This window comes from Sylvia atricapilla, chromosome 7 (assembly GCF_009819655.1).
Source record: "Sylvia atricapilla isolate bSylAtr1 chromosome 7, bSylAtr1.pri, whole genome shotgun sequence".
In the NCBI taxonomy this organism is placed as follows: Eukaryota; Metazoa; Chordata; class Aves; order Passeriformes; family Sylviidae; genus Sylvia; species Sylvia atricapilla.
The window spans coordinates 30,079,684-30,101,264 of NC_089146.1; the positions used below are offsets into that span (position 1 = coordinate 30,079,684).

A 21,581-nucleotide genomic window follows, 5' to 3' on the forward strand; every position below is an offset into this window, starting at 1 on the left:
TATTATCTTCAATGCCAAGAGAGCTGAGCGTTTCTTATGACCCTTCTGCTGATGGCTACAGCAAAGGTATAAAGCACTTTCTCAGGCAGCCCTGTGCACAGTGTGCTCATTTGAGGGGTAATAAAGAAGACATCATGGCTGGATGTGCGTTCTCTGCTAGCAATCAATGCACAGCATACACTTTTGATGAGGTTAGATAACAAGCATCACATGGAGAGAGAAGTACCATGCACACACAGCCTTCTGAATATATGTCAGCAATAAAATGATAACTACAAAGGCAAGCAGTAGCCACCCACTGTAGGATGTCTCATCTAGTTCAAGTTCAGCTGTGCAACACAGGCCCAACTCTGTGTAGTTTGATAAAAAGCCACCCTAAAAAACAACAAGCCCCCTGTACACTGCTCTGAAGGATTAGCACAAGGATATATCTTTGTTCACTGAGCCCTTTTTAATCTCGAAAAAGGAATTTCTTACATCAAAAATAGAGAATTCTCTCATGTCGCTGTCAGCTCCGTAGCCCACCTAACATTGCATTATTACCACTGACAGAAAGACAGGTGTTAACAGCTGGAGAGAAAACAAATGTAGAGCACTGTGGCAAAATTTGAGGAGAAACAGATGTGTGAGCAACGCTGCCTTTGATATTTATTTTAATGGTGCTTCTCAAACGTGTTCAATATTTATGCAGCCACAGGCTCAGCTTTCACTGGCACACGAGAGTCTGCGTGGTGCATTATTCACCTCTGCCACCACCTCTTCTTTTCTCTTCCTCCCTTCCTCCCGTCATAAAAAAACAGCATCCGCAAATCTCCCAGGAAAAGCTGGCTTATCCCTCCTCCCCTCCCCCAGCATGGAATGGATAGAGTTTTTTAGCAGTGGGAGTTCAGTGTGATTAGTATGCTAATACGGGAGAGAGAAAAGGAAATGGAGATGAGAGATACGGTCCTTTAGCGAAGAAAAGCAGGAACAACTGAAAGGAGGATCTCTGCTAATCAATTAACCTACAATGGACCTAATGCCATAAGAAGCTATTGTGCATAAAGGGACAGAATTCTCGGTGACAGATGGCACTTGGGCTCGTGATATTACAGGGCTGCTGCTCCAGAGCTTGTTTACCTCCCATACAGGGGTAAGCAATAAAGCAATAAAATTGCTTATTTATTTTTAAGAGAGAAGTTGAAATGCTTATTTACCAAATCAATCAAGGTTTACTAAGGCAGAACAGCCACAATCCTCATGGCCCTAAAATGCTGGATACTTCACTGATTTCAAATAGCAATTATCTATTGCAGCTTCTTGAACCCGCTCTGACTGCAAAGAGACGTTTAATTTGCAAATTTTGATGAAAATTGTCATTTTTTTAATTGCCTATTTCACCGATTTGAATTTTAAAACAAACGATTAACTAGAAACTCATTCTTAGTTGCCTTGGGCAAGCCCAGAAAAATATTTGTCAAGACCCAAGCCTGTCTGCTTAGCATTTGAGTTGAGAAATGCACAACTGCCTTCAAGTCAACATTAGCTGTGACAGAAGCAAGACTATTATTTAACAGTAGCTGAAAATGTCAAAAACAAGCGGCATTTGGCATTTTGACAAGACGGCGCTGAAAAGAAACTATTCTTTTTTTCCTCAACACTCAGATAACTGTAAATCAAAACTGTACAATTACCACTTGCCTCAGAGTGCTGCTTTGGTGGGTTTCTTTGAAGCAGTGGGGAGAAGGAGAACAGACAGGTCTCCAACTTCTGCTTGCAGCCACCTTTAAGGTCCCACCACGGCCCAGACCCTCCAAACCTCAAAAACCCATGTTCTGCTCCCAGGAATGGAGGTGGCATCATCCAGCAACTCACATCAGACCTCAGGCACACCAACATGATGAAGACATCTCAAAAGCTAAGGATATATGTAAGTGCTCCAAGGTATATGTTTTAGGTATTAACTGTCTGCCAGAATAAATTCAGACTTTTTTTTTTTTTTTTTAAGTAGGTGTTGTGTCTGGACATTAACCAGCTTTTTTTTACATTAGAAATCATAACAAAGGGTCAGCTGAAGTAATTAAAAATAGTATTGTGTTGAAGAGAAGCTTAATACCAAAGAAGTGCAGGAAAATTAATATCTAAACCACTTTGTTCTCACAGCAAGATAAAGTTGGAAGCTACTGTTTTAATCAACGACAAGATGCCACAGTGCTTATGGTAAACAACATTGTGAACCATCTCAGGGAAACAATGACATGGTGATAAGATACTGCCTTCAAGAGCTTTAGATACCAGAATGAAGTTAATAAGCTTAATAATTTAAGAGATGCCAAAGTGATGATCATATGTTCATCTTTATTGCACATAGCAGATACTGCCCACCATTTATCTGGACTCACATAGAACAATTTTTCTAGCAAGATTTCCCACCCATGAAGTCCTTATAACATCAGTCAGCATTAGGGAGGGTATCAAATCCCATAAAGATTTGTCATTACAAGTGTCAGTTGTCTGTTTCTGTCCTCCCTCAGTGAAATCCCATCGTGCACCTCAGAGCAGCTGTGCAAAAGAGAAATCAGGAGTGTTTGCACAGACCCCTTCCTAGGTCCCATCCCTTAATCTGCCCTGTAGCAGCTCCATGACCAACCTCACCACATCCCTCTGGGTTTCATTACTTACTGTGACCTCAGAAATCACAAACTATCAGGGTCTGACAGTTCACCAAAGTGAAAGTATTCCATGGAAAGCTGATTCAGGTGATGGCAAAAAGCACATACTGTCCCCACAGCTTTGAAACTTCCCTGAAAGTTTGGGGCATTCTGGTAGCAAGTGGGTCCCCTTCCCTTGCAGAGCACCTCCGGTGTCCTGCTTGGAAGGCAGGAGGAGGAAACACCACAGGCAAGAAGAGGCTGACCCTTTGCACCGACCTTGCATTGGTGGGGGAACAACTCCAGCTTCAGGAAACTTATTTTATTGCCTGGGAACAGATTCAGGGACCACATTTGTCAAGCTACAGGCTGTGAGAGCAACACAGCCATCCTCATTTACCTGTGAGCTGATCGAGAGTGGTGAAAACCAGTGGCTTTCACATCCCAAAATGCACTACAAATCCAGGGACCTGGGGTGCAAAAAGGCATCCTGAATGGGTGGGTCTGAAAAAACAACTCTCACACCTTCAAGTTTACTCCCACCGAGGCTAAGGGTGGAATTCAAAAGCAACCTGTCTTTGTCCTTTAGTGCTTACAGGTGATTTTCCTCTGTAAATTTATATTTAAAAAAAAAATCAAAAAGCCCATGTGTGTACTATACAAATACCACTGGTATTTGTCTTTGAGCTGGGCATTTTGACCTGACATCTAAACTGAATTCCCTTTTGTATCCAGCCAGCTTATCAAGTGACCCCCCCCCCATCTTGGTGCTGTTCACTGTCCCAAAGTTCATCCCCTTGACCAACGCAATGACCAAAGTCTGCAAACCTGGAAAAAACCCCACATTTCCAGGAACATACTTTCCTTTCTGCCAGCTTCATTATTTCTTAACACTCTTATTACACTTATTACCTTATATAACCTCTACACTTATTACCTACATACATGTCAAATCCTTCTTATATCACCTATCCCCACAGTGGACACATCATCTCATCAATTCATGTCATTAAAACATTGATCTTCAGGATCTTTCAATTCATCTTCAAGCCACTACACCAGCACCATTTTTGCTTGATGGACTGATTTGAGGAAACTGGCTGGTAAGAGGACTCTGAAACCACACAAAGCAATATTATTTCTCTCTCACCAGTCTAATCAGAGCAGGCACAGGTCCAACACAAAGCCTCGGCTGAATTTCTTACAAGCAAAATACTGGACCAAAAAACAGCAGGATTGTGGCAAGCATCTATGACAACAAGCTCATCAGCAGCCAACATTTTGTATTTGCATCATTATTAATCTGCTCTGCCAGATCTGATTCTCCTGAAGAGCTGATATCCCATATAAAAAGCACACACTGCAAATCACAGAGGATGATGACAGTTTTCATCAGTGCTGAAAGAGAGGAGGGAAAGGCAGAATCTGCAGTGTGCTGCTCTTACATGTTGCACAACACAGGAATTTTTTTGACCTGTATCAGATGAGAAAAGAAGTAAGGTCTAAACAATTTCATCCCTTTCAAGCACAATGGGCCAAATTCTCAACTAGCATGAAATGCTGCATATCCACTGAAATGGATGGAGTTATGCCAGTCCAGCTGAGAACTTGGCTTTGCATGTCAGTTCATTCAGCAGTGATTGCACTTGACGTGCAGCTCAGAACAAGCATTTGTTTTTAAAAAGAAACAGTGGAGTCTTTCAATTCTATCCCAGCCTATACATAGTCCTGGCTCCAAGTGCAGGATTAACTGTCCTTAGCTCCTATGTATTTGTGCAAAGGAAGAGTAAGGAGGAGGAGGAAGAAAGCACATTCTTCTCTCTTTGGCACACTGATGGCATGTCTCACCACTCGAGACAAGAAGTGGGGCTCTGCAGAGCAAGGCAACTTTGCTCATTGTTGGGACCTGTAATTAACACACGCACTCGATGCCCTTAAAGGCACTGGGCATCCCTTCACCCCACCTGAACACCGTGGGGTCACATCCCTCATTTTACCTCAACATTACCAACCACTGCCCCAGGCCAGGCCAGCAGTTTCTCACAGAGTTCAAATGGAACGTGTCAATCCAAGCAAGAAGCTGCTACAGTCATATTCCCATGAAAATTCCCTGGTGGCAGAGCTAGGCTTACCCCAGGCATCCCTAGTCACTGAGGGAACAACTGGCACAGCTGGGATAGAGAAAAACAGACGAGCCAAAACATGTTCTGGTGATCACTGCCAATGAGGTGATGTCTTTGGAGAGCAGCTGAGACCAGAACAAGTCAATACAAATGCATTTGTATTGGCTTCTTCTAGTCCCCCCTTACCCTTGTTTTGAAACCCAAGGTATAATCAGAACGATCACTTACTGTCCTTTTCCTTCTTCCAACAGCATGGAAAATGCTGGAGGCTGTCTTTGAGTAATTTCTATATGGTGAATTTAGGTGCAACCCTGTTCCTCACAGCTTTGCTTTTAGCGCAAACATTTGTCTCCAATAATTGCATGAAACTAATCTTGCTTTGAGGTTTGATTACCAAAAACTATTAAATATCTAAATGTTGGTTACAAGGTGTACACTGAACTAATCAGAGAACAGAAACAGCCAAACTGCATCAAGAATTCAGACAGCGACTTATTAATAAATACAGATTTCTCCTTCAATAAATACTTTGCCATATTTGTTTCAAAGGCACATTTTCAGGATTTTTATCAACAAAGTAATAAAAGGCAGATCTTGTGGGTACACCTGTGCACCTTGCCAATGCAAATGCTCTGCAGTGTGTGCACATATCCCTGCAAAACTACAGTTCAACAGGTCACCTCCTGCAGGGATGTTTGCCAAAGACAAGGCAGAACTACTGCCTGCACAGAAAGTGAATCCTGTGAGCCTCAGTCTGGAATTGCTGTGGGCTGTGCATCTGACACAGATGTACAGGGCACACTGGACACTGAGCACTCAACTAGCTTGGCCTGAGGAAAATGAGTAGGTGCCCATTCACTTCACATTCCTTTTTGTCTCTATATATTGCCTCCTATCTGCTGGGCAGGCGAATAAAATGTGGATGTGTAACAGGAACTACTGAACTTCTGTGCCTCAAAACCAAAGAACAAGAAAGGAAAACCTCAAAAACAGCCAAACTACACTTCAACCTGAATTTCAGCTCTGATCAGATCAAGAAACCCCTACTTCTTCCCCAGCAAAGCTTTTAAACATTCAAAGCACAAACTCTCAGTTGTGCTGAAATGTCCACGCATAAAGTTTATCCTTTAATTTGAGGCTTTGTCATTTGACCAGGGAGGAGGAAATCAGGACAAGGCTCTGGACCATGCTGCTCAAAACATGACAAACAGACACACCAAAAATGCAATCTGGCTGCCTGAAGCAATTAAAGGAGTGTTTACTATTCCATGACAGTTAACATGTTGGACTGACCTTTCATTTACTGTTTAGTGCTGAACATTAAGCAGCAAAATTACTCATGCTTTGCATTTAGTACTGGCATCAGAACTAACAGCACCAGAGAGCTATTCCCACGCTGAGGCACTCGTTCCCTCTGCCCAGCTGTGCACGCACTTTCACAAGCACTGATCTGGTATCCAACATAATTTCCACAGGTTCTGTTCACCCACTGCCATCAGGAATCATCAGTAACATTGCTCCAAAATATAAAAAGCATATGCAAAATGTCCAGGGTGGTGCTGATGGAATTATGTTTCTTCCTTACGTAGCAGAAAAGAAAAAAGGGAGGACTGGTGTGAGCCCACAGGTCCCCGTGGCAGCTCCCAGCCAGATGGCAGCAGGGAAGTACAGGAGCTGTAGAGAAGTTTCTTTGTTTACTCTCCTCTAGCTGCTCACAGCAGCCCTGTTGTAATGAGAGGCACAGGATGCATTCTTCAAGAGCCTGACAGCTCAGCAGTTGGAATATTCCCTCAAAACGCAAGTAACTTTCCATTCGACACCCTCAGGCTGGAAGGACCTGGAATTTCCATTCTCTGAGGTTACAGATGGAAGGGAGAGGTTGAGTTTGCAGCAAAACACCTTCACTCATATGCTTTTGGCTAATCTTAGTGCTTCCTATCCAAAATGATGGTTATTTCTACCCCTGGCTGTAACCTGCCTGGTCAGACACATGGCATGCTCAGGATGCTGCATGTTGACAGCAAAGTTAGGAATTTTGGGCCACAGTTTGCCAAAACAGAGGATTTTTCCAGTCACCCCCTGCACTCCTTCCAGCTTTCAGTTGTGGTGCTGTCCTGCTGGGGGACTGCATCCCAAAGCCCCATGTACCTTTCTTCCCACCCTTTCCTCACCTCTGCCTGGCTGCTTTTCCATTACATTTTCAAACCTCTCTTTATCACATCTTTTTTTGAGACAGTGATGGGCATGATGAATGGAGTCTGTAAATACCAGAGTAACTATCAGTTTATATCCAGACCAGAACATTCATAAATAGAAATATATTATGAATTTCCCCACCATTTGTGTGTTGGGGTTTTTTTCATATCCTTAGTAGCTATTTATACCTAAAACTCTATTTTCTGCATTGTGAGTGAAGTTATCTTATTCCAACTGCAGATTCAAAAGAGTAGACTTTCCAAGGTCGCTCAGCATGATAATTAAGACAGAATTACAGCTGATTTGATCTTCCCTGCTTCTTTTTCACTATTTTTCTACAGATGTGCAACTAATATGCCAGCTAAATGGTCAGAATTATTACGAGATTTCTGATAGAAGGCAACTCAGTGTATTTTAAATAACAATATAATTTCTTAAAGAAAGAAGAAACCTATCAATCAAGGTTGGAATTGTGTTTAATGCATATTTTGCTTTTAACAGCAATTTAACAGCAGTTTAAACAGCATAGACCTTACAAGGGTTAATTGGTGAAGATGTTAGAGTGCTTTTAAAGTTGTATCTAAATTAGACCTCATTCATTCTTTATTGAACAACATTTTTTAAGACAGTCTAATGTTATAACTACATGCTATACAGTAGCAGCATGTCCACACCACTGAAGTTGAGGCTGTGTCAGCATACTTCTTGTGAACTTTTCTCAGGGTTTGAACACATCAGCCATAAAATCACAGCAGTTTGAAACAACAGGACACCCACAATGTGATCCTGTATTGATGTTAGTCGAGTAAGAATAAAAACAGTAAGACACATATAATAAAGGACTCCACCCAAATTTATTTTGGATGATTGCTGCCTTTGCACAACATGCTCAAAATTTCCAAAATGAAATTTAAAAGTCAGCAGACAGCACAGTCTAGCCAGGTTTAGCTGAATCTGAGTGCAAAGTGCTGCAAAGTGGGTGCCACAGATGCACAACAACCACTTCTCACATACTGCACATTTCAACACACAAAAGGCTGCTTCTGTGTAAGCATTGAGACTGGTAACAGCAGTTCTACCACCAAGGGAATAACAAAAACAACTCATCTTCAGTTGTACACACTCGTTGGTCATGATGAAACTACATTTGTTTACCAAGTCAGCACACTGGCTACTGAGGTACCCTGTTATTCCCTACAGTTAGGATAACAAACATCTGAATTTTTATGCCACTCATGCCCTGATAACTCAATAGGGACTTCTCACACTGTCCACCAAGCTGAAGCCATTCGTCGAAGCGAAGAAGGTGGATGAGGTGAAATACTGTAAGAGAGAGACCCAACAGCTTCTTCAGCAAATTGCCAGAACCTGCCTAAAGAAACTCACCCTTCATTCCTGCCCAGCTTCTTGGTTTTATTAATAAAATGTTTCTTACTGCCATATGGTTTGATTAAGAGAAAATCTCTGGTCAGGGATTTACTTAGACATGTTCTGCCTCTGCTGAAAGCAAAGTGCCTCTGAAGGTGCTTTCCTGAAACATCATCCCAGGACAGCGTGCTGCAGGTGATGACACTGTGGAGCTGCAGAACCAAGCTCTTCATACATCATTTGCTTGTTTATTATTTTTACTATTTCCCATTCAAGAAATTTTTCTTTTGCGACCAGCCCTTCTGTTTCAATGCCTTTGGAAGTGCTCATTCCACACTTTTCAAACTTGGAGGTAAGCAGGTAAGACTGAAAAAGTTGCCTAGTTCAAGCTTTGTGTACAAGGCATTCACACATGTATTAATAAAAACTTGTCTAAACATCTATTTGTTCTTTGGACCAACTCCAGCCTCCCTAGGTGACTGTCACATGTCTTATAAATCTTTCATGGAAGACTTAAAAAATAGTACTCAAAGACAAAAAAGGAAAACAAATACATTTAAACATCATCAACAAAGACAGAAGGGGAAAACGAAGTGGAGACATCCCATGCCAAACTCACTGCAGACACAGGTTAGCAGTGTGCTCTTGGAATCTGCTTTCCTGCACTTCTTCCAGCTCATGGTCTTAAAAGGGAGCTGTAAAGCCAAGAGAAAACTCCATGTATGCCCCCAAATATGGGTCACACACTAAAATCCTTCATAAGAAGGGAATTCAGCACACAGCCTATTTCAGCTCGCTGTCTGTGCACAGGCACCTGTCAAACAACACTCTCTACTTCAGAAAACTGCTACAAGAACAAATGCATTTATGGTTGCCTGGATACAGTAACAGAAACGAGGGCTCCATCAGTAGGTAAAAGACAGCCCTGCTGATCCCTGCCAACAGAGCAGGGGGTAAGCAAGGACCACCAAGAGTAACATGGGTAATGGAGGGGTTTATGACACTATATGGTAGTGGCTGATTTAGTTCAGCAGAATTAAATTTTGCAATAAAAACTTCTTAACGTGTTTTTCCTATCAACACAAATCAGCTTGAAGGATTGTACAAGAATGACCTGAACTGTATCCTGTTTTGCACATGAGTAGTTTCAGAATCTGCCCACAGTTCACATAAATTCAGAAACAAACACAGATGCTGGATATACCAGGGGAAAAACAGCAAATAGTTTCCAGACTCAGTTTCCATTTCTGTGATACTGGGCACACACCACACGGAAACGAAATGCTGTGGCAATAACCCATGAAACCTGCACTGAGTTTCCTCACCTGTAATGTGAGTCAGAAGAATTATATACTGTGTTAATAGGTATAAATCAGTAACTTATTGCATCAAAGGTCACCTGTAATCCATAACTTTCATACAGGTATTATGGGCTATCATCATGGAAAGAGATCTTCATTGCTAAACATGAACCCCCTCTGTCTTTCACTAGCTGTTAAGATCAAATTCCTCAAAACTTTCAAGATAAAGTGAATCAAGAAGTTTCAGCTACAGAAATGTAGTGCAAAGGTTCAGTTTGGCACTGCAACATTACAGACAGACAGGAATTTATGGTAAACTGTTTAGATTTGGAAAAAAGAATCCTATAATTGAAGCAATATTGTCAAATGTATTGCATACTAGTGTAACTTCACAGTAATCAAAATCAGACATCAAGGTTTCTATAGAAGCAGCAATCACAGATTGCAGTAAAGAATACCACTCAAGGGAAAAAAATTGCATTTTGGCAATTTCATAGTCAAGTGTTCCTTATGCTCCTCCAACAGTCATTTGTCAGACATTTTCCTGTTTAGAAGGTGCATATTGTTTCCTCTCAGTCCTCATGAGACTTCTCTGCAATGACTTTGCATTCATACTGAAAAACAGAAGGTGAAAAAACAATATTATTTTACATAACTAGTGAAGAAGACTTAAGATAAGTGATTTTTCTGCAAAATGGGTAATAAAATAGCTCTTGTAAACTCCATCCAGCTAAGTTTGATCTCCTTAAGTTCCGTGCACATACTGGTGGCTGCAATTTCTGTCCCCTAAGCAGGTGGGATTTTGGGAACAGCCTGATTTCTCCCCAAAAACAGGAGCTCTTAGGTCATTGTCCTGAAAGTATGTAACAGAGTGTACAGAGCAGAGCATGGGTGTGCTCTGATTTACAGTACAATCAGCTCACTAAGTACATCAACAAGAAATGATTGCTGATTTCTACCTCACTGCACACCCTTGAGCCAAACAGCTGGCTGGTACACATGGAGGAAGAAATTATATGTACATTTAAGCTTTCACTGAAAGGCAATCATCCCCTCTCCTCCAGACTCACCATTGCCAGCTGCCTGCCAATATTGCCCATTGTTATTCCACCAGCAAAAAATATACATGGCAACCAGGAACGGACATAGAGGAAGTCTGGGGATGTGTATCTGCAAAAGAAGGCACAATTTTCAGCTCAGTGTTGTGCAATACAGAGTCCTCTAATCACAAAGCAAATTCACAATGCTTTATCTCAAAAAGATACCTACTATAGAAATTTAATTTCTTGCAGCAAACAACAAAGGAAGCTTCTTATTGATTATAGCAGCATTTATTCAACCAAACAAAGCATGTTACATGGTTGGCAAGGTAGCAATTTTTATTTCAATTAGCATTTCCAACTAGATTTCTCACTTACACGCATATAAGAGCTTTCATAAACAGTCCAATTTATGCTGTGCTCAAAATTAGGTACTGACAGCATTAAAAATCATGTCAAATTGTACCCCTTCAGTTATTCTGACTTAATGTTATAGCTTCAGAACACTATTAGAGGAGACATCTCCTATGGGGAGCAAATACTTACTGATAAACTCCATTGTACACCAGAAGCTGTGACACTAAGGTGGCCAGGAAAGCAATCCCTACTCCAAGACCAAAGCCACTTCGTGACCTGTCAAAGGTCCACCACAGCCCAATGGACAGGGCTGCCAACGTGAGAGACAGCTGGATATTGTTGGCAAAATCCACCTTCTGAGTTGGCTGTTAAGGAAAAGCTTGGAAATACCATCTACAAGTACAAAGCAATTTTTGTCATTCTGCCTATTTTGCCACAACAGAAAAAAAGATGATTAAGACAAGTACAGAATTGCCTGTATCATCTCTCACAGAGCTATCAGATATAAGGAATTAAGGTGTGTAATTAAGGTTCAGGAAACGAAGAACTTATTACACTTCTTCAAATTTTAGGGTCTTTGCACTGTACAAGACTGAAGAGCCTCTTCACCTACCAAGAAATCAAGCATCTTATACAGACACACAATGCACATGTTACTTCTCACCCTCACCTGGCCCTTTATTACACTCAATGTGAAATCCTAATTCTAGCATTAAATTTCTTCACTGACAGGGATTTACCACAAAAAGGCATGTATCACTCTTAATTGCAATTTTGATTAAATTACATGATGCTTTACATTCAGCCCAACATTAAAATGTTAATGTGTTCTATAAATCAAAATGAAAATATTACTGGAAAGTGTTCATATAAATCAACATTGAAAGTCAGCTTATGAAAGAACTGTGAAGTCACTTCAGTTATCTTTGTGTGTTTCACATCCTTCAAAATGTTTTGGAAACTCATCCTCATTACTCCTGTCCAAAACAGATAATTAAAAAGGGGCTTGTCATGTTTCATAGGCCTGAAAACAAATTTATGGGATGACAGTATAAAAACCACTGTCCTATTTCCTCACAAAAATCTGGAGAGAGACATAATGGAAATGAGAAATAAGCTTGACTAACTGAAGTCAATAATTACAGGATAAAAATCAATAGCTTCAGAAAAAGCATCAAAGAAGGTAGAACCCTCACCAAATCTGGCAATGTGCAGAACTGGCAACAGCTGAAGAGAAAGCAGCCTGGAGAACTGTCAAGCAGGAAATACAGACAGTACATTACTGATGTCCTGGGATATGGGCAACAGCTGTTAGAGAACTGCAGAAAATTTGCTGCAAATAATCAGACTCGTGTAAAAAGGAGCTGTCAACTCTGATTTCTTCAAAGCAGCCAAGTTGCCACAGGCTCACCCAGCAGGTACAGGCCAGGTCAGTGAGCACCACAGCACCAGACCAGTGCATCCCTGGCAAGGAGAGTGAGGTTTGTGAGGACAGTGGGAGTGACTGGGAACCGTGGCAGCTCCAGCTCATCTGGCCATACTGGACAGCAGAGGGTGGGGAAAAAACCACACAACAACAAAACCTATCAGAGGCCAAACAACCTCAGTGAGAATTCAGCCAGCTCTCCCAGCTTTCACTTAACGTGCCCTCTCTTCCTGGGAATGAGGAGATTCAGTAGCACAAGAACAGAACTTTTAGCAGCGTTTTTGTGAACTGTGTTGGAGCTGACAGGGATGGAGATGATCAGCTTTCTCTACAAGACCCCACTTTTCACCAGCAGACCCTGGCTTTAGCTGACAGACGAGGCACTAGGCATAACTGCAGAAAACTTCTCAGACACACAGCACTGCCAGTAAGGTGCATCAGTCCATGGGAAAAGCATCCTGTCACCCAGGGTACTCTCTTGGCATCAAGGAAGGCATCCCTTGCAGAAGGGGGTAGCAACATTTCCTGGCATTGTGTAGTCCTGGGTATTCCTGGTCCTGAGTTTTCCCCACTCTCTGCAAAGTGCATGTGCTTCACTCATGACCTCAAGACAGGGACTCAAGCTCTTAGTATGGTATTAAAAGGACATCAGCTTGCAACATCCTAAAGCACTTTTCTGTAATACCTATGCATGAATATATTCCCACACTAACTTTAACTATTCAAAGAAAACAAAGACTCTAAGTAAGACAAAGGCCCATATTGAGACATTCCCAATGAAAATATTTTTCAGAACAAAAAGACGTAAGACTCATCAGCTCCAAAACTGCTACAAGTCTGACACTAACACACATTCTGCATTTCCTTTGCAAAAATGCTGCACGTTACACCCTTAGCACCAATTCACCACGACTGACTGTAAGCTTTTTTTAAGAGGAATGGCATTTGTTACCACCAATGTCATTGGATCATAGGATACAGCACTGGCATGATTTATTCCCACAAAGACTGCTACACATCTCATTACACTGGACCATTCTCTCTTGAACTTATGTGGCTCTCCCAGATGTCTGTCCATGCAAGGGTACAGTAATCCAATCACAGCTGTGGAGACAGGAAAGAAAAAAGGCCCTGAAGTTAAAGCACTGGTAACATTTAACTAGAATAAAGGCTATCTAGACTGTGACAATTATAGCTGCTATTAAGACACATCTTTTAAGGATAAACAGCACAAAAACACACATTGTAAGAGAAGAGGAATTTCAAAGAATTTCATTATTTAAAAAAGGCCCATGAAGTTAAGCAGCATCTTCAGCCACTGCAGCAAAAGTAGCAATACAGAGACAATTTGAACCAAGAGCAGAGGATGACAGAGCTCTCCTCCACACCAAAATCTGCACTGTAGTCCAGAAAGAGCATTAATAGCTTACAGGCTGGCACTTCTAAAAATCCCACCTATCAAATATGTTTAAAATAACTGCAAAACCAACACACCACAGTACTGGTGTGGTTTATAACATCAATGTTTTGAGTTTTCTTTTGTTCTTGTTACAAGCAGGCTTCGGAGAACCTTTTTTTTCTTCAGTGCTGCTCTCAAGCTCACCCAGAAGAGAGAAAGCCAAGAAGAGCCTATGGTAGCTGTTGAATACAGAAGGCAAACAGGAATTCCAGCCACAGGGAATTGTGATGTTCTTTCAATATTTCTTCACAAATTGCTCTCTACTGCAACTGCAGCTAATAGGACTTTTACCAACCCCACTGAGGAACAATAAAACAAAAAGGCTTAACGTTAGACTGCAGTGGTGTGAGCACAGCAGAGCCTGAGCCATCAGTACAGACTCCAGTGCCTTCAGTCCAGCACACTGCTGGGGGTAACACTGCAAATGCTCTTTATTCTGCCACAGAGGAAACTGATCTCCAGGATTCAGGAAAATAAATCACCAGTAAAGCTGGAGTGGAAAAAAAACCTCCCTGAGCAATTTTCTTGCCAAAGGCCTTGGGCCAAACTCATGACTAATAACGGTGATGGATGAAAGGACTTCTCTGAATGCAGCCTCGATCATCACTGATTATAAATATGCAAAATACCTTTATTCTGTTCACAATAGTAAACCATACTGCAGAGAAATGTTCACATCAATTCCAGGAAGGCTGTGCAAGTACAAATGGTAAGAAAATGGGTGAATTATCAGCATTTACCACAAAGGTTCCCTGTACGTATGCTAGCACAGAAGATAAAGAAAGAAAATGAAGAAGAGACTGATAATGAAAGAAAAACCCCAGAACACCTCAACAGGGGTGACTCCTGCTGGGAAAAGCCAATTAAGGCTTTAGTATCTTTAAAACAGGTGGCTTAAAATCAAGTACTAAAATCAAACAGTACACTTTACAAGCCATATCCAGTCTTTCTATCAAAACCACCAACCCCTCAGACCCAGAAAGGCCCACAAGCTTCTTGTGAGATGATGGCAAGATGAAGCCTTCCCAGGTTCCCACTGGCAGCTGCAACGTTCTCAGGTGACCCAAGAGAGCACAAGGTACAGCCTGATGCAAACAGGAGATGGTGCAAATGTTGCAGTGAACAGTGCAAACCTCATGCACTGCTGCTGCAGCAAGTTGGGGCTCATTTCAACCCCCACTGATTCATATATAAGAGGCTTGTTTGTCAAGACAATCAGTTTCATAAGTTTAAAGCATAAAAGAAAAAGGCAGGAAATGCAGGATATGAACCAAAAGCTAATCAACAATCTTGGCAAGACAAGAAGAGGTCTAAGATAACTACAGATAAAGCAGGTATGCAACTGCCACCATAACATGCCAAATGCATTTCCACTGGAGAAGAGAACATTCAGGGACCTGTTTGGAGGCTTTCCTTTCCTTTTTCTACAACATCTGAAGTGCACTATTTCAAGAAAGTATCAAAAAAAACCAAACAACCCCAGTCTACCAAGAAAAAACAGGCTTAAACATTACCATTAGTTAAACAGTGATGCCATCTGAAAATCAAGTTTGACCCACACTAATACTCAGAATTATGAGCTTCTCAATCTGATTAAAACTTGTCTCTAGGAAGACACACCAAAGCAGAGTCCTCCAGTACTGGCTGCTAAGAACACTCCCTTAGTAAAGCATGAAACTGACCCTAAGGACCAGTGACCTTCAGAGCCATGCAGAAAGTCAAATTCCATCACGCCTGTAACACGGAATATGCCTTGATACTCGAGAGGAGAAAGAGGGTGTTTCTTACGACCTACAGCAGTCCACTCACTTTAACTGGCTAAGTACAGAGAATGCTCAGCTCCCTGCCTGGCCATGGGAGAAACAGATTGTGTTCTCACGACTGCATGGAGGTCTCTGCTCTGCACTGTGCCCCTACAGCTGCACACCTGCCCTCAGCTCCCACACACAGGCAGGGCTCCCAGCTCCACGGGGATAAAGCTGCACCTTGGACTGGAAGGAGAAACAAACAGAAAGCTGGACCACAAAAGGGAGTGTTTCTCAGGGTGGTTTGCTGTATTCAAATGAGGCACTGTGTGCTGCACAGTCTGACACCACCAGGGTATTTTTAAGAGCTGTCTGGGAGCACACTCCTATAACTCAACTCCAGGTCAGCAGCAGCACCACCTCCTCACATCTGTTAAGCTCTAACCCAGCAGAAAAAACAAAGGTTATACTCTGCTAACAATATCACAGTAAGACAAGTTAGCAAAAAACTAATTCCTGAGCAGATACATATCTGTGTGCACGTGGGCAGATCAGAAGGATACAAACACCTCAACAAGGACAGCGATGCTGAAAGGGAATTTTTTACCTTCTCCACATCTCACACAAGTTTTTTGCAACTACCTAACTACCTCAGCACATCAGGCACACACATATGACTGAACTTACCTGATGCTGTGCCACAGCAAGGTGGTACCCACCAAGCTGAGGAGAAGATGCTTGTGATCACGTCAGGAGGGAAGAGAGTAACGTTTCTCTGGATCTGAAGCAAGTTTAATACTAATGCAAGAAATACACCAATAAAAAACAGCACTATACCACGAATTACCAAATTCATGCCACGACTGGTTACAGATGAAATGTATGGGCCACACTTTTTTGGTAAGGTTGGCATTGCATCATTTTCTGCCATGACTTCTTAAGTTATCAGAGGCATCCAAGAGGCTGACTGCAATCCAAGAGGATTCACTTGCAATCAGTATTTCGACTCTCTTCAATTAGGAGACATCCAGACCCTGAAAAATAATAGAAAAGAATGAAAATTCAGATATAAGAAACATTACATGTATTTTTCTCTTAACTTATTTGGTGATTAGGTTAAAAAAATGGCTACTATTTTTTTTCTGAATTTTCTGAACAGGCAGTTAGTCCTTTGATAGCAAAATCAACCACAGCTGCAAAAACGCCTTACAAAGAGAACGAGTTTCTCAGCTTTTTCTATTAGGAGACAGAGAATGAAACACATGGGATGGGACAGCTCTAGGAATGTGAAAGTACATTCCAGGAAGTGAAGAAATGACACAGGTCTCAGATGGAAGAAAGGCTTGCTTTTCAGTAAGAATAAATTGTTTTTTCCCCTCCTTTAAACAACAACTGGAGATTATATAATTCAGCAGCACACAGCCCTCAATTCTAAGTCAGCCACAGAGGTTCAGCAATCTTTTTTCTTGAAGAGACACCAAAAAGCATTTCCCAACTGGAAAGTGAAATCCGGGAAGCAAATTTCAGGCTGGAGTCAGAATTTCACCAATCCTCCAGCAAATGTTTTGTAACCTCCAGTAGGAGCAAACAGCTCAGCAAACCAGAGCACGGTTCAACACAGAGAAACACTTACTAAAGTAACATCCAGGTCTGGTGAAAACTGCCCAGTTTTACATTACTATAAACCCTAACTGTAATCAGGCACAGAAGCACCTGAGGGCAAAGGAAAAGGAGCTCCACCTGCCCTTGCACTAGGAAGCCTCTGACATGAGTAACTGCCAGCACTACAGAAATGGCAGCGTTCCCATCCCAATCCCTTCCTTATAAAAAAAGCAAAACCTGTCCATCATGAGTCTTGTTATACACGGATTCAGTGCCCCATTCGTGTACAACAACGATTGTGATCGACAGCTTAGCCACCTGGAACTTGGGAAAAAAAGCCCTGACATTGTTTTTAAATCTGAAACTGCCAGCTAGTAGCAGCTTCTGTTAACTCTTATTTATGGCACATGGGGAGCCAAACCAGAACATCCATCCCCTTTCCTCTCAGCTCCAGCTGATCCCGAGGAAGCTCTCTGGAGACACAGTAGCAGAGCAGAGGACTGAGCATTCATTCACTTCTGCTGACTGAAAGCCAAAGGGAAGTTAAATACATTGAGGTTAGTTAAGATATTCCAGTCAACTGCACAGATGTGATGCCACGCCATGGCATACTCCATCACATGAAGAGAGTTCCGACAGACAGAAAAAAGAAAAAAGAAGGAAAATGTTCTCTTTGAACAAAACTTCCCACTGGCAGCTGGGGGAGACAACAGTGTCTTCGTAAGAACAGAGGCTCTCTTCTACACAGCCAACTCCCCACGTTCCTTGTAATCATGAACACATCTTGGGGGGAAAGAGAACCACTAAGGTGTTAGGCTTCTTAGTCTGCTTCCTGAGTCAGACTGCCAACCTTGGTGTATATATCAAGGCTGGTATTGCAATGCTCCCTTTTTTTCCCTGCTCTGGATGGCACAGCGCTGGAGTTTGGCCTCCAGCAAAGAAACCATGGAGTCACAAAAACATCATTTCAGCTGAGAGTCTCCCTCATGTCCCTTGGGGCTTTGTCCACCAGGTGATCACTGGAATTTTCAAAATTTACAGGAGTCTTTTCAGCACGTGGCATTGGAGGCTGCAGCTCACAATTACAAACCCTGCAGGAATACTGTGCCTAACATGGGTTTTTAAACTGTTACATCCCTTCTCAGCTTTAGCTTGCCTAGGGAAATAAGCTAAGTTCTTAACTCTCCACTTGCTTCACCATCCCAACAGCTTTTGGCACTTCCTGAAGTCTGCATATCCCTTTTTTTAAATGCATCACCCCAGCTGATATGTAAGAAAGTTCACACTTTTAGGTCTTTCTTTAAGGAGCAAAACACAGTGTAACTGTTTCTTTTTTCAGTCATAAAGTGGTTTGCTCATGTCCAGTGATCCTTCATTGGATTCAATTCTCTCTTCTTTCCTGTTACAGAAGTCCTTCTTCCCTGGTACCAGCTCCAGACCTCACACACTGCATTTCAGCTCATAGGTGTTATTTAATTCTGACACCAACTTTAGCCCATTTTTCCTGCAGGATCTCTCAGTCCTCTATGGCCCTGCAAATGTTGCCAGCTTTGGGTGATCAGCAAGCATTTTACTGCATCCTATTTTGTGCACCAAGGTTATCAACTAAAATAGAATCACAGGATGTTTTGGGTTGGAAGAGACCTTAGAGATGACCTAGTTCCACGCCCCAAATACTGAGAGAGATCAGCCCAAGTCCCTGTCTTTGATGAAATCTATTAATAATCTCCCTGCATTGATTATTTCCCCATTTTATACTCTCTCTTGGTATCTCCCTTTAACAAGACTCCACTTCTTGTAATTCTTCAACTACAGCAATCTTCAGCCTAATTAAGAATCATCAACTGTCCCACATGGCAATACTGATGTAAACACTGATCAGCTCTTACTCATTTTTCTCCTAGAAATGCTGATGATCAAATAAAAGTCCATTTTTATTCCGGAATAAATCACTTTCAAATCTTAAACCCTGCATTTGTATAATTCCCACTTTTTTAATATGCCATTCAGCAAATACATATTTAATTGTAAAGGCTTATCTAAATGCAAGAGGAAGGAAATGAAGGAAATCACTTACTGTTTCTACACAACCACTGCAGGTGCAAGTTATTCAAGACACGAGCAACATATTTCTGGTAGCAGGTAAACAGCCTGACCACAGCAAGGACACCTGGGTAGGCACATATGGACAGATGTTTATAAAAGTAATTCAAGGTCTGCAACTGGCATGATGCAGCCATTTGCACCTGGTGGTTTCTCACCCTACACGTATAATTCTTAGCTGTTTTATCAGTTTCCAGATTTTCCACTGACCCTAAGACTTTCTGGCACGCCACAGAGCAACTGGAAGTGATCAGTGCTCAGGAAAGATTCTTCAGTTTCTCAGGCAGCCTAGGCTCACAATGCCCTGGCACAGCACAGATACACACTACCACCACCTTTCACAAAAATTAAATTACTATCCCTAAAGACTCCAGTTCCTTCTGACTAGGAGGCCTCTGTTCCTGCAGGCAGTGGAGACCGTCTCCTTTTAAGCCTTATGTTTTACTGCACGTTTCCTCTCAGATAGGAACAGATCACCACATATTGAACCAACAAGACTTCCGAGCTGTCATTTCTTGGGAACGCACATTCACAGCTGTAACACCGCACTGGAAGCTGCAGGCTTGGCACTGCCCGAGTCTCAGCTGCACTTCCTTCCTCGCTGGCAAACGGGGACTCGAGCTTTTCAACACACCGCGCTCCATACACGACTCGCAAGGCAGCCACACGGTGTCTGGCATTGCGCAAAAAGTTAACAAGTAAATTATCACCCTAGACATTTTTAAAACACTTAGTCACTTAACTGTCTCCTAAGGAAAAGATCCGTCCTGCTCGCCCCGTGCTCTCCCTGGGCACCGGGAGCGATTCACAACTTCTGACACCACACGGACACACCGGGCACGGCGCGGCGAGGCCGAGAACAAGATTTATTTGGGCAACACCACGCAGGAGATGGCAAGAAACCACTCGCCTGCAGCGAGGGAACGGCAAAAGCAAAGCAAACCATCGCCTGTCCGGCATCGGGCGCGGCACCTCTGCCCCGGCCCCCGGGCCTGGGGAGCCCAGCCCGCCCGGGCAGCGCCGGCCCGGCCCGGTGGAGGGGCCGCGGGCACGGGCAGCCCCGCCGGGCACGGGCTGTCCGGGCTGCCGGGGAGCGGCCCCGCCGGCCTCTCCCTCCGTCGCCCCCGGCCCGGCCCCGAAGCACCGCCCCGGCCCGCGGGCAGCACGGGGCTGAGGGGCGCCGCTACCCGCCCGGCCCGGCTCATCCCGGCTTAGCCCGGCTCATCCCGTCCCCCCGGCCCGCAGCTCCGCAGCCCCGGCCCAACCCGGCCCGGCCCCTCCGCAGCGCAGGGACTCACTCGGCCTCCGCCATCTTCCGCAGTCCCCGCCCCGCGCAGCCTCCGCAGCGCCCGCCGGGCCTCGGCCGGGCCGGGCACGGGCAGCGCGGGCGGAGCGCGGGGATCTGCGCCGGGACCCGCCTGGGACAGCCCCGGGTACCGCGGGGATCTGCGCCGGGAGCCGCCTGGGACAGCCCCGGGTACCGCGGGGATCTGCGCCGGGACCGGCCTGGGGCAGCCCCGGGTACCGCGGGGATCTGCGCCGGGACCGGCCTGGGGCAGCCCGAGGGTACCGCGGCTGCGGCTCTGGAGCAGGTCCACAGGAGTGCCACGAAGTTTATAAGCACTTTACTTTGAGTCCCGCGTGCAGTAGTAGTGGGCACAAATTAAGACAGGAAATTTGAGGTAGGTGTCAGGAAGAAATTCTTCACTGTGAGGGTGGTGAGACACTGGAGCAGTTGCCCAGGAGGGCTGTGGATGCCCCAACCCTGGCAGTGTTCAAGGCCTTGGCCAGCCCAGTCCATTGGGAGTGTCCTTGCCCATAGCAGGGGGCGTTGGGACTGGATGATATTTGAGGTACATTCCAACCCTTAACATTCCGTGATCCAGTAATTAAGAACTGGATGTGTTGGGCTGTTTGCCCCATGACCACGCTGCCAGCTGGGCTGGGGGCAGTTCCACAGCCTCTTACACCTTCAGGCACAGACACGGTGGGAATGAAATCCTTGTCCCCAGCCCAGCTCCCGCCCTCCTGAACGCCTGGTCCCACAAGGACTTTCCCGTGCACTTCACTTCATTGACTGAGGACAAAATTGCACACCTCCGTATTCCAGAAGCCACTTTTTCACCCCCACTTTGGGCCTTTTGGAGAAAATGTACAACATGAAGCAGAAAACAATTTGCTTTAGCCTGTCTTAGGGACGGTAAAGGCATCACAATAAAAAGCACCATTTA

The 21,581-nt window shown here is 43.6% G+C and overlaps 1 protein-coding gene across 2 annotated transcripts; it reads right to left on the reverse strand.

The window, feature by feature from the left end:
* Positions 1-7,784: 7,784 nt before the first annotated feature.
* Positions 7,785-20,792, reverse strand: INSIG2 (insulin induced gene 2). 2 transcript variants are annotated; one of them, XM_066323129.1, is made up of 6 exons: positions 20,649-20,792; positions 16,333-16,679; positions 13,421-13,545; positions 11,205-11,371; positions 10,689-10,788; positions 7,785-10,232 (listed from the first exon to the last, which is right to left on the reverse strand). In XM_066323129.1, the coding sequence occupies exons 2-6, from the start codon at positions 16,574-16,576 to the stop codon at positions 10,191-10,193; spliced, it is 678 nt and encodes a 225-aa protein (XP_066179226.1). In that variant the 5' UTR covers positions 16,577-16,679; positions 20,649-20,792; the 3' UTR covers positions 7,785-10,190. The 2 variants fall into 2 exon arrangements, with proteins under 2 accessions (XP_066179226.1, XP_066179227.1); XM_066323130.1 differs by lacking the exon at positions 20,649-20,792 and adding an exon at positions 20,094-20,632.
* Between the last annotated feature and the right edge of the window lie 789 nt (positions 20,793-21,581).